The sequence below is a fragment of the Oryctolagus cuniculus genome, chromosome 12 (assembly GCF_964237555.1).
Source record: "Oryctolagus cuniculus chromosome 12, mOryCun1.1, whole genome shotgun sequence".
In the NCBI taxonomy this organism is placed as follows: domain Eukaryota; kingdom Metazoa; phylum Chordata; class Mammalia; order Lagomorpha; family Leporidae; genus Oryctolagus; species Oryctolagus cuniculus.
In genome coordinates this window covers 73,496,995-73,510,333 of record NC_091443.1, presented here as the reverse complement: position 1 = coordinate 73,510,333, position 13,339 = coordinate 73,496,995, and the positions used below count along the sequence as shown (strand labels likewise).

General features: G+C 38.9%; 1 protein-coding gene across 3 annotated transcripts in view; it reads left to right on the top strand.

Moving 5' to 3' along the window:
- The window catches only part of SPPL2A (signal peptide peptidase like 2A), a 70,936-nt gene that overhangs the window by 35,815 nt on the left and 21,782 nt on the right, over positions 1-13,339 (top strand). For 2 of the 3 annotated variants that reach the window (XM_051822006.2, XM_070054199.1), the window contains exons 11-14: positions 2,545-2,601; positions 3,273-3,375; positions 8,658-8,735; positions 9,964-10,124. In XM_051822006.2, the coding sequence (XP_051677966.2) occupies positions 2,545-2,601; positions 3,273-3,375; positions 8,658-8,735; positions 9,964-10,124 (399 nt within the window). Of the gene's footprint in view, positions 1-2,544; positions 2,602-2,803; positions 2,858-3,272; positions 3,376-8,657; positions 8,736-9,963; positions 10,125-13,339 lie in introns of all 3 variants that reach the window. The other variant, XM_070054198.1, reaches the window with a different exon arrangement.

Here is a 13,339-nt window from a genome sequence, read left to right as displayed (position 1 = left end):
TCGAACCGGTACCCATATGGAATGCTAGCACTGCAGGCGGTGGCCTTACCCGCTATGCCACAGCACTGACCCCACCACTCTTTTTTTTTTTTTTTTTTTTTTTTTAAGATTTATTTATTTGAAAGGCAGAGTTCCAGGGTGGGGTGAGGATCTTCCATCCGCTGGTTCACTCCCCAGATGGCTACAGCAGCTGGAGCTAGGCCAATCCGAAGCCAGGAGCCAGGAGCTTCTTCTGGGTCTCCCATGTGGGTGCAGGGGCCCAAGCATTTGGGGCCATCTTTCACTGCTTTCCCAGGCCATTAGCAGGGAACTGGTTAGGAAGTGACTTGAATCAGCACCTATATGGGATGCCGACACCTCAGATGGAGGCTTTACCTCCCACCCTACAGTGCTGGCCCCTTCCTTAGGCATTCCATCCATGAAATCACTGTAAAAATTTGCACTTCTAATATTTGCTGTACTAGCATAAGGACAAACATATACCCTGTTGGGAATCTAAAATAATGCCATCTAGTTTGTGTCAGTTTACTTGGTTCAAAAACGTGGTGTTTTTTTCAGCTGTTCCATCAGAGATTTCATAATGAAAGTGAAACATTCTCTGCAGTTCCATTCCCTTAAATCCATGGCATATTACACAGTGAACTGAGCTACAGACTGTAACTAAACTTTTTTTTTTTTTCTGAATGGCAGAGGTACAGAGATCTTCCATTCACTGGTTTACTCCCCAATGACCTGGGCTGCATCAGGACAAAGCAAGGATCCCAGAGCTTCTTCCAGGTCTCCCATGTGGGTGGCAGGGACCAAGGACTTGGACCATCCTCTGCTGCTATCCCAGGCACATTAGCAGGGAGCTGGATCAGAAGTGGTGTAGCAGGTCTTAAACTAGAGCCCATATGGGATGCTAGCATTGCAAACAGAGGCTTAACCTGCTATGCCGAATGCCAGCCCGTAACTAAACTTTTTTCAAATAGCTTTTCCATTTTAACATGAGTATCATTTTCAGAATGTCTTCAGACACTTGCACCTGCAAATGATTTCCATTCCCTCCATCTAAAATGTTCAGAATTTTTAAAGAATAGGATACTAATAAACGCAAGCCTTTTTTTCTTCCGTGCTTAGGAAATTTTTCTCCTTTTTTCCATCTTAGTTCCCATTGATGAGGAGTGTGATTTCTAGCAATCTGATACAGTAGAAAAAGCTGAAATGCTCTTTTAAATTCATTGTATACCTTCTTCTCTGGTTTGTTTGTATTGACTAAAGCTATAGATCTTCTTTATTTGATAAAATAAAAATCAAATACTTAATTTTACTTTTGTGATATTCACTATAAATTTGAGGGATTATATATCGCATATTCTAAACATGTGCCTTTACATGTACTAGGAGCAGAAGAGATGTCAGTGATGATCTGACATTAACTATTTTCAATAACAATTAGAAAATGAACTCTGTCTAGAAGTTTGATCACAGCCTAGGGGAATCTTCTTTAAGGAGCTGTATTTAGTATTAGTTTATAACCCCTGTGACTTAACTCTTCTGTAACCCAACACTTAACATAAGGAAAAGATTTCTGTAGTTGGGGATTTTATCCTCTCTACGCAGCTCAAGTGTCAGTAAGGCCCTTTTAAAAACATTCAAGTGATTTCTCCGGTGCACCCCACCTACATGGAAAATATTATAGTTAGTCAATCAAATTTTCCAAAAATTGAGCATTTGTTTCTCTTTTCTCACTGATTGCTGATAAATTTACCATAATGTGAAACAAAGTGAGTGCTTCATGCAGTCTTAATTTTGCTACCTCACAATGTTTCCCTTCTCCACAATAGACTTGCTTGTCAGGAAGAAACTTTTTAATGAACTCTTCACATAGCCCACCAAAAAAAGAAAAAAAGACTTTAGCCAGACACAAGGGAGGGAAATTCAGCTAAGATTAATGTTTTAATTGGAACATACAAAGCAGGCAGGGCTGAAATTGGACAGGACTCGGGATAGAGAAGCTTCTCAGGTTATATAGGGTTGGGTTTTTCAAATTTGGCTTGATTATTTTGTTATTGTGGTGAGTAGCCAGGAGGTCAAAGTTACATTTTATTCAGTGAAAATTACCCACACTTGTTACAAAGCTAAATTTAAAAGATCTTAGTATGTTCCTCTTCTTTGATGCTGTTGGACTTGACCAAGAAACATAGTTTATGATGTAACTAAAGACACTTAAAATTTATAGCCTATTACAAATGTTATATATTAGTATATCAGTACAGATCAGAGCTCAAGGTTTACTTGAATAGTCAGTGGATGGTTTGTCAGTTCTGAAAAATTACTGAACTCTGATAAAGTGGAACAATATGCTAGTGAATTTTGTTACAGATTCCTTCAATTTTTGCTATCTGCAGAGACTATCTTAGGGGAAAAAAGCAGTCCACAGCTCATTTTTCAGTCAGTTTCCAATAGGCCATTTTACCATGGGATTTTAATCATTCTTGAATAGTGGCAGATTGTTCTCTTTAAATGACTGGACAACTTGTTTCATCTTCCTTCTCAATCTAGAATGGTGAGAGTATCATGGTTGAAGTTGCAGCTGGACCTTTTGGAAATAATGAAAAGGTAGGGATGGCAATTAAATAGAAATGGCCATTTGGTGTATGTGTGTGTCTGTATATCCAGTTGATAATTTTGTCTTCCTTTGTAATTCATTGCTCATGTAGTGCATGTTAAGGTGTTGCAAAACTTAATTTCTCACAAAATATAGCCCTTTTATTAGTTATTCCAAATTATTAAATACCTATTGACTTGGGTTTCATCCTAGAATGATGGAAACTTTGTGGAAGCCACTGCTCAACCCTCAGCTCCCCATGAGAAAGTAAGGATTGTATTTCAGATCTGTTCATTGGACTTTAAATCATACCCTCTGAGACAAGACTCTTCTTTGGGGAAAAAAATTGATTGCCAAAAAAAAAAAAATCTGTTTCAAGATCTGAGTCCTATACTTGGTAAAAAGGAAAAAAAAAAATATGTGGGGATATTAGATTAACACTGTTAATCCTACATGTGTGTTGGGTTTCATTTTTCCAAAACTGCATTATCTGTTTCTTTGAAGCTTTCTATGTAGAATGTGTATATGTATGTGCCTAGTTTTGATTTTATTTTCTCTTAAAATGTTAAAGCAGTTATTCTAATGTCCATTCTTTCCTTCCTAAAAGAAAGATTACCGAGAGGTTTATTGGTGGCCTTTCTTTTTTTCTCTCTCTCTCTCTATCTCTTTTTTTTTTTTATAGTTACCAGTAGTCATCAGGGTACCAAAGCTAATCTATTTCTCAGTAATGAGTGTGTGCCTCATGCCTGTATCAATACTGGGCTTTGGAGACATTATTGTACCAGGTAAGCAAAGGTAACAATAAAAGTAAAAATATACTGATATTTTAAAATTGTCATATATATATGTGTATGTGTGTGTATATATATATATATTATATATAATATATATAGGCTCTGTTAAAAGTCACCTGTTTTATCAGGTATTTCTGGCTATCTCTAGAATTGGAATCAGTGACAAAAATAGAAAACAATATTTTAGGGGCTGGAGCTGTGACACAGAAGTTTAAGCTGCCTTCTGCAGTACTGTCATCCCATATGGGTGCTGATTCTGGTCCTGGCTGGTTCACTTGTGATCCAGCTCCCTGCTATGGCCAGAGAAAGCAGTGGAAGATGGCCCAAGTCCTTGGGCCCCTGCACTCATGTGGGAGACCTGGAAGATGCTGTGGCTCCTGGCTTTGACCTGGCCCAGCCCTGGTCATTGTGGCCATTTGGGCAGTGAACCATCAGATGGAAGATCTTTCTCTCTCTTTGTCTCTGCTCTTTCTCTCTGTAACGCTGACTTTCAAATAAACCAATAAATCAAAAAAATTATTTAAAAAAAAGTATTTTGAAATGTAGAAGATAAAGCATAAGTGCTAACAACCAACCATCTCTCCCATAATTCAAAACCTGTCTTAGGAGGAAGCAACTAGAATAAGTTTAACCTTCTTCCCAAAGAGAGTATATTTTGTGATCCTCTTTAAAAGTTGAAAACACTGGGGTTGATGTGGTACAGCCTGTTGAGCCATGGCCTGCAGCTCTGGAATCCCATGTGGGCACAGGTTCAAGTCTTAGCTGTTCCACTTCCTATCCAGCTCCCTGCTAACGCACCTGGGAAAGCAACAGAGGATGGCCCAGTCCTTGGGCCTCTGCACCCATGTGGGAGACCTGGAAGAAGTTCCTGGCTCTAGGCTTCAGCCTTGCCCAGCCCTGGCTGTTGTGGCCATTTGTTTAGTGAACCAGTAGATGAAATCTCTCTTTCTCTCTCTCTCTGTCTCTAACTCTGCCTTTCAAATAGATTAATAAATCTTTTTTTTAAAGAGCTGAATATACTAATGCCAGTTTTTGTTAGTTCTATTTTTTTTAATTCAAGATTTATTTATTTATTTGAAAGTCAGAGTTACACAAAGAGAGAAGGAGAGGCAGAGAGAGAGGTCTTCCATCCACTGGTTCACTCCTCAGTTGGCCGCAATGGCCGGAGCTGCGCTGATCCGAAGCCAGGAGCCAGGAACTTCCTCCAGGTCTCCAGTGTGGGTGCTTTCCCAGGCAGAAAGCTGAGAGCTGGATCAGAAGTGGAGCAGCCAGGACTTGAACCGGCGCACATATGGGATGCTGGCACCGCAGGTGGCAGCTTTACCCGCTAATCCACAGCGCTGGCCTCATTACTTCTATTTTAACATGATGGTTGTGTTTTATAAATGGTGGTTTTAGGATACTAGGCCAGGGCTTTATCAAGAGGAACTATAGTAGAACACCAGCATGTAGGGCTTCATAAAACAAAAAGACCAAAATGACACAGTTTATAATGGAACTGATCATCTTCTCCTTAGCATGTCTTTTCTGTCAGTTATTGCAGTTCTGCCTGTTTTTCTCACTGGGCTGTCTATGGAATAAATTATATCCCAGTCCAGTGATACTATATTTAGAAGTAACTAGTAATATTTCTGCATCAACTGAGTTTGTCCTTCACTCTTCTGACAGTCTCCCTATGTACTAAGTGTCTGAGGATGTGTGAAGAGTAGTGGCTTGTCTGAAAGTGTCCCTCTGTTTACATAGTAAAGCCAGTGGAGAGAGAAACTGGCAGTGAGCATGACAAAATCCAGTATAGCAACTTACTAACTTAGTGAATCTTCATTCATATAACTGATCAGGTATTCTATTGAGTAGCATTACAGCTCCTTGAACATCTTCAAACTCATCCCTTTTTTTCTACACAGAATATAAGATCTTGTATGTACCCCTTAGTGTAGAATTAATAACAAGAGTATATAAACATTGCATTCTTCAAGTAAATTTCAAGCAAATACATCTTGAAAGAACATTTATTGGCAATACATGTCTTAATTCCAAAGCTAAGTTCTAATTTGGAAGGGAAAAAGTACCTTTAAAAAAAAGATAAGAAACACACAGAAATATGATTAAAACTCCAAAGCAGAAAATAACAGGGAACTTATTTTGTTAATTATGGAGAGACCAAAACTAATGAGCTCAAACAGCCTATAAACATATTTTCTGATTTTTAAGTGGTTAAATGTCATTCCAATTGTTTTAATCTGAGATGTCTTCTTTGGATGGATTTGACACAATTTCTTATAAGAATAGATAATGAATGAGTTTCTGCATACTTGCATGTTTACAAATGAGAGCTTATATTGTTGCTTGAACTCTTTATAAAAATTGCAAATTATTATACTAAGAAAGGAGACTTTTTTAGGTTTATATCTGTTATTCCAGAATGTTAAGTTAAACACACAAACCTCTCAAATGTCATCATTATAGTGTTGTTTCATAGCAACAGTTTTAGAAAGGAGACTTTTTTGATCATGATTTGAAATTGCATTCCTAAAGGCCCTTTTAGTACATTTGATGTTTTTTTCATTTAATTATTTAAATTATAAAAAATTATATATGTTTATTGTATATAACATGTGGTTTTGAAATATGTACTTGTGGAATCAAGCTAATCAGTATCTGCTTTACCTCACTTTTTTTTTTTTTTTTTTTTTGGTGAAAACACTTAAAATCTGCTCTCAGCAATTTTCAAGAATATAGCATATTTAGTTACTGTGTTGTAGAACAGATCTCTGGAACTTATCCTTATTGAAATGAAATTTTGTATTCTTTTACCAACATCTCAACCCTGCACCCTAGTCCAACCCTTTATAACCAACATTATACTCTACTTTTATGAGTTCAACTATTTTAGATTCTGTGCATAACTAAGATCTTGGCCGGCGCCACGGCTCAATAGGCTAATCTTCCACCTAGCGGCGCCGGCACACCAGGTTCTAGTCCCAGTCGGGGCGCCAGATTCTTTCCCGGTTGCCCCTCTTCCAGGCCAGCTCTCTGCTGTGGCCCGAGAGTGCAGTGGAGGATGGCCCAAGTGCTTGGGCCCTGCACCCCATGGGAGACCAGGAGAAGCACCTGGCTCCTACCTTCGGATCAACACGGTGCACCGGCCACAGCGCACCGGCCGTGGCGGCCATTGGAGGGTGAACCAACGGCAAAAGGAAGACCTTTCTCTCTGTCTCTCTCTCTCTTTCTCACTATCTACTCTGTCAAAAAATAAATAAATAAATAAAAAATAACTAAGATCTTGTGGTATTCATCTCTCTGTGCTCAGCTTATTTCACTTAATATATTATCCTCCAGATTTAACAATGTTGTGAATGACAAGATTCCTTCTTTTTTTAAAAAAAATTATTTATTTATTTGAAAGTCAGAGTTAGAGTGAGGAGAGGCAGAGAGAGAGAATCTCTTCCATCCGATGGTTCACTCTCCAATTGGCCACAACAGCTGGAGCTGCGCTGATCCAAAGCCAGGAGCCAGGAGCTTCTTCCGGGTCTCCCACGTGGGTGCAGGGGCCCAAGGACTTCAGCCATCTTCTACTGCTTTCCCAGGCCACACCAGAGAGCTGGATCATAAGTGGAGCAGCCGAGTCTCGAACTGACGTCCATGTGAGATGCTGGTGCTTCAGGCCAGGGCATTAACCCAATGCACCACAGCACCAGCCCCAAGATTTCCCTATTTTTAAAGGTTGAATGGTATTCCATTTTGTATACATGCAACATTTTCTATGTCCATTCATTTGTTGCTGAACACTTCAGTTATTTTATATCCTAACTTTGTGAATGATTCTGCAATGAATATGGGAATGCAGATACTTCCTGCATATTTATTTTATTTCCTTTGTGTATATACATAGTAGTGGAATTGCTGGGTCATAATATAGCAGCATTATTTTTAATATTTTGAGGAACCTCAAACTATTTTGTATGACTGTACTATAATTTACATTCCTGTCAACAATGTGCAAGAGTTGCCCTTTTCTCCACTTCCCAGCCAACACTTTTTATCTGTTGTCTTATTTATAATGGGCATGTTAACAGATGTGAAGTGATACGTAATTTTAGTTTTTATTTGCATTTCTCTGATGATTAGTATGTGTAAACACTTTTTCTTATACCTGTTGACCATTTGTATGTCTTCTTTTAATGAATGATTACTCAGACGCCTTTTTCATTTTTTAATCAGGTTATTGGTTTTTTGTTTTGTTTTGTTTTTTAACAGGCAGAGTGGACAGTGAGAGAGAGAGACAGAGAGAAAGGTCTTCCTTTTGCCGTTGGTTCACCCCCCAATGGCCGCTGCTGCTGGCACACTGAGGCCAGTGCACCGCGCTGATCTGAAGCCAGGATCCAGGTGCTTCTCCTGGTTTCCCATGCGGGTGCATCCTCCACTGCCTTCCCGGGCCACAGCAGAGAGCTGGCCTGGAAGAGGAGCAACTGGGACAGAATCCAGCGCCCCAACCGGGACTAGAACCTGGTGTGCCGGCGCTGCAGGCGGAGGATTAGCCTATTGAGCCACGGCACCGGCCTAGGTTATTGGTTTTTTTTACCATTGAATTGTTTGCATTCCTTATATATTTTTATATTACCTTCTTATTGAATGCATGTTTTGTAAATATTTTCTCCTATTTTGTAAATTGTCTCTTTACCCTATTGATTGTACCCTTAGCTATGCAGATGCTTTTTAATTTCATGCAATCCAATTTGTTTATTCAGTACATATTTTTAAATGAAGCATGGGGGAATGTCTTTTTTTAATTTTTATTTTTTGACAGGCAGAGTTAGACAGTGAGAGAGAGAGAGAAACAGAGAGAAATGTCTTCCTTTCTGTTGGTTCACCCCCCCAAATGGCCGCTACAGCTGTCGCGCTACACTGATCCGAAGCCAGGAGCCAGGTGCTTCTTCCTGGTCTACCATGCGGGTGCAGGGCCCAAGCACGTGGGCCATCCTCCACTGCCCTCCTGGACCACAGCAGAGAGCTGGACTGGAAGAGGAGCAACCGGGACTAGAACCCGGGGTGCTAGCGCCGCAGGTGGAGGATTAGCCAAGTGAGCTGCAGTGCCGGCTGGGAAATGTTTTAAATAAGGCGTGAAGTTAAAAAATTCAAGATACTTTAATGTACTCATAATGCAAAAATAAAAGTTAAATACAGTTCAGTATGTACTATTACCACAGTTTTAACAGTTGAATTTATGTTGCTGGTTTTTTTAAGAAAATAATATGGAGAATTTTTTTTTTTAGGCCTGTTGATTGCATACTGTAGAAGATTTGATGTTCAGATGGGTTCTTCTTCTGTATACTATATTTCTTCTACTCTTGGTAATTTTTTTTTATTTTGCTGAATTGTGTTATTTAGAGGAAAAGAGTCTAAAAATAAGGAGTCCAGGATTTTAATTCTTTACTATAGTTAATTTAGTTTTTCCATCAATAGGGGATAATTATGCTTCGTAATTTATATTTATGTGAAATGAAAAATGAGATTCTCTGTAAAATGCATATTAAAATACTTGACACACAAGTAATGAAAATGTATATTACTACATTTTTAAATAATAGTTTATGGAAAACTGTGTATTTATATGATGTATGGTACAATAACCTCTCATCTGGGACAGCAGAGGTAGTTGTCACTTTATCCTTTATTTCTATTGAGAACAGAGTTAAGAATAAGAAGTAAATCCAAAAGTCTCCCACTACTATTGAACATACCAAATAGATCTCTCACAACCCCATACAACAGAACTCTTTACACTTGGGTAAATGGCCTACACCAGAGCTATTTAGATGCTTTTCTAGCAAGGTTTTAAAGTTCACAGTGGAACTAAATCCAATAAATTTAAAGTGTATATTAGCAGTAGAGAGGGATGTTACTAGAAATAGATACCCTAGTAGGAAGAATGAAGAAGATGGCGGGGGGCACCTATACAAAAATAAGAAAAGCAGTCTGAGGCCATTAAGTATGATTTCTCTTTGAGGTCACTCACATATTGGAGTCCAGTGCAAGTCCATATGGTAGAATAAAAGAATGATCAGTGTAAAAGCAAATTGTAGGAACTTTTTCCATTCTACTGTATAACTTTGGCAATTCACTTAGCCTCCATTGCCTCATCTTTAAAATGGGTAATTAGACTAGATTGTAAGACCCTTCGTGCTCCAGTATTCTGAGACTCTGTTTGTAATGAAGCCTTGAGTCATTAAGAAAAGTTCAAATGTTGTTTGGAATGTGCTTATTAAAGAAGCCTAGGAAGTATATAATCAATTTTAGGAAGTTTTTTTTTTTTTTTTTCAAAATAACCACTAGTATCTTCAGAGACAATTTTGGTTATCTAAAATGTAGAACAACTTAACATCCTTAATAACAACAGATAATTGAGACTTTTAAAATGATTATCGATTATTAATAGGTTAGTAGTAATAGAAATACTAGCCACATATTTCAGAAGCTCTGTAGAATACCTCCTAATTATTGTCTATGAAAATATGCTAAGTCATAGAGAGAGGTAGGATGTGTGTAGAAATGACTGATACACTTGTGTTCCTCTTGCAGCCTATGCTGTTGGCATGATACTTACATTTGTTGTTCTGGTGCTGATGAAGAAGGGACAACCTGCCCTCCTCTATTTAGTACCTTGCACACTTATTACTGCCTCCATCGTTGCTTGGAGACGTAAGGAAATGAAAAAGTTCTGGAAAGGTAGCAACTATCAGGTATGTACTTATATTTTGATTACCAAATTATCCTAATGACACAGTTCACTGAGTTTGGCAAGAAACAGCTTGTATCACAGCTTTTTTTTTTTTTTTAAAGATTGATTTATTTATTTGAAAGGCAGAGAGAGAGAGAAGTCTTTTATCCACTGGTTCCCTCCCCAAATGGCTGTAACAGCTGGAGCTGGGCCGATCCAAAGCCAGGAACCAGGAGTTTCTTCCAGGTGTCCCATGTGGATGCAGGGGCCCAAGGACTTGTGCCATTTTCTACTGCTTTCTCAGGTGCAATAGCAGGGAGTTGGATTGGAAGTGGAGCAGCCAGGGCGCAAACTGGCACCCATATCGGGTGCCAGCACTGTAGGCGACAGCTTTACCTGCTATGCCACAGCACTTTTGTGTATCAAAAACTTACCCTAGATCTATCTGAATTACATAGATTTTTCTTCCACTAACCCCCTGCTCAATGTCCATCCATTATGTCCTCAGTTCTTTACCCCCTGAAATCGATTACTCTATCTAGAAGCAGCAGAGGGTGAGGAAATGGCAAATTGGGGAATATAGGGGCCAGCGCCATGGCTCACTTGGTTAATCCTCTGCCTGCGGTGCAGGCATCCCATATGGGCACCGGGTTCTAGTCCTGGTTGCTCCTCTTCCAGTCCAGTTCTCTGCTGTGGCCTGGGAAGGCAGTGAAGGATGGCCCATGTGCTTGGACCCCTGCACCCGCATGGGAGACCAGGAAGAAGTACCTGGCTCCTGGCTTTGGATCGGCATAGCTCTGGCCGAAGCGGCCATTTGAGGAATGAACCAACAGAAGGAAGACCTTTCTCTCTTACTGTCTGTAACTCTACCTGTCAAATAAAAAAAAAAAAATTGGGAAATACAAAACAGCAATTCAGTATGCATTTTCAAAATCCATACAAAAGTAAACTCCATGAAAAATAAGCCTCAGTGTTTAAAATAAGTATTGAATTTTGAAGCTGACATTAGCTATAGTAAAAGTCTGGAGGTCTTACAGATAAAAGGTTACTTTCTCCAGTATCTAAGTGGGGCTAACTAAAATAGTTAGGGCATTCGTTTCAGATTTGAATGGATCAATTGATTTTTCTTTAAATTTTCTAGAACAAAGAAAATCTTGATACCAGAATCTTATGTTTGAGTTGTTTCTTCATTGACATTAAACCCCTTTCCTCTTTTACTAAATGTTCTCAGTATTTCAGTAAAGTGTCTGAATTGAAATTAAAGAGAGTTGGGAAACCCTAGTCTGTTAAGGTCAGGGCCATGGTATTGATCCCTTCATGAAGGCATTTTGTAAGGCAGTTGGTTCTGTTCTATTACAACAAACTACCCTCCTCCATCCCCCCTTATGATGTGTGTCGGTGATCACATGCACGAAGAGAGACACTTTGGGTGGGTGACTTGCAACTCTGTTAGTAGATAAACAGTTTAGTTCAAAGTTCATGTGGTTTGTCTGAAGTAGCATTTGTAGTGCTAACAAGAGGTGATTAACACATTAAGTTACAGGCTACTGTAAGGAAAAAAGCATTCTTTTGGGTAATTCTCATAATTTATTTCAGATTTGGATAAAATAATCACATCTGCCTTGCCTACTTCACATTGTGGTTGCCTTAGCTTACATTAATATATGCAGCATTAGTTCATGGCCACAAAGTCCTAGTCTAAATTAGTAAAGTAGCTTTTAACTTTTCCATGAAGATGACATGCAGATAGATTTTCATTTTATTTTATTTTTTAAATACTAGTAGGGGCCAGCACTGTGGCACAGCTGGTTAAGCCATCACTTGTGATTCTGGAATCACTTATTAGAGTGTCAATTAAAGTCCTGGCTTATGCCAAGGAAAGCAGTGGATGATGGCCTAAGTACTAACCTTTGAAAGTCATATCCCAAAAAGTGCTCTTCAACATTTTAAATATAGTTTTTTTATTTCTTCATTTAGCCAGTGTTTATCAAGCAGTCCCATAAGTTAGATACTATTTTAGGTACTAGGGATAGAAGATGAACAAGTTACAAACAGGCCTATTTTCATGGCCTCTTGAAAATCACAAACTAGTGGGGACTGCTGATTAAGGTCATGGTAGGTGCCATGAAAGCTGGAGATAGGACATCCATTGCTTGTAATTTTTAGCACTGGGTCCTAGGTGATTGAGGGAGGCTTCCTAAAGGACTGGTAAATTTGTATTGAATTTTTAATACTTAGTTATATATTCCATATTGAAGGAACCTGTCTTCAAAGGCCCAGGGCACATTCTAGAACTGAATAAAGTTTAGAATGGCAATAATGTTGAATAAGGGTGGAGGAGCTGCAGGAAATGAACACCAGAGAAACAAGGATCAAAGCCTATAGGATCTTGTAAGCTGCCTTAAAGCATTTGGACTATTCTGAGCATTGGAGACCACTAAAGAATTTTAAGAAATCTGGAAGATGGATTGAAGAAGGGAACGAAACTGGGGACAACTGTTGTAATGGAAGGCAGTAGTGGCCTAAATTGGTGAAGTAATAAAATGGAGAGACATGGACAATGTTAAGAGAAATTTAAAGGCAAATAAATGGAGTCTACTGGAAGATTGAGTGCGGAGGGAGGAAAAGGGAGTGGAATGCAGGGCTTCTGGCTTGGGTGGGTGAGTGATGATATTTATCACCGAGATAAAGGAAGGGCAACACTTTGGGAGGATAAATTAAGCATTGGACATGTTAAATGTTAGACATTTCAAAATACCTATAGGGCCACCAGAAAGAGACAGATAATAGACGGTTGAATAAATAGTTTTACCTGCAGGTGATAGACCTGGCTAGAAACAAAATTTTGTATTTTGAGTAGCATACAAAGTAAGTGAGAGAGAATGTAGAGGGAGAAGGAAATCCCCAAGACAGAACTGTAAGCACTGGAGGGGTATTAGCTGATTCACTGTGACTGAAACCAGGGCAAGGAAAAGAAACAAAATGGAGAAAATTTGTTTATGAGTGACATTAGATCTTGTGTTTAGGTTAGAATTTAAATTTCGGACTGTTACTGAGAGTGCATGTGCTATCTTACAAAAGTATTTGTTACTACACCAGTTTTTTTAAAATGTTTTTTTATTTATTTGAAAAGCAGAATTAGAGAAGGAGAGAGAGAGATCTTCATCTGCTGGTTCACTCTCTAAATGGCCACAATGGCCAGGGCTGGGCCAGGCCAAAGCCAGGAGCTTCTTCTGG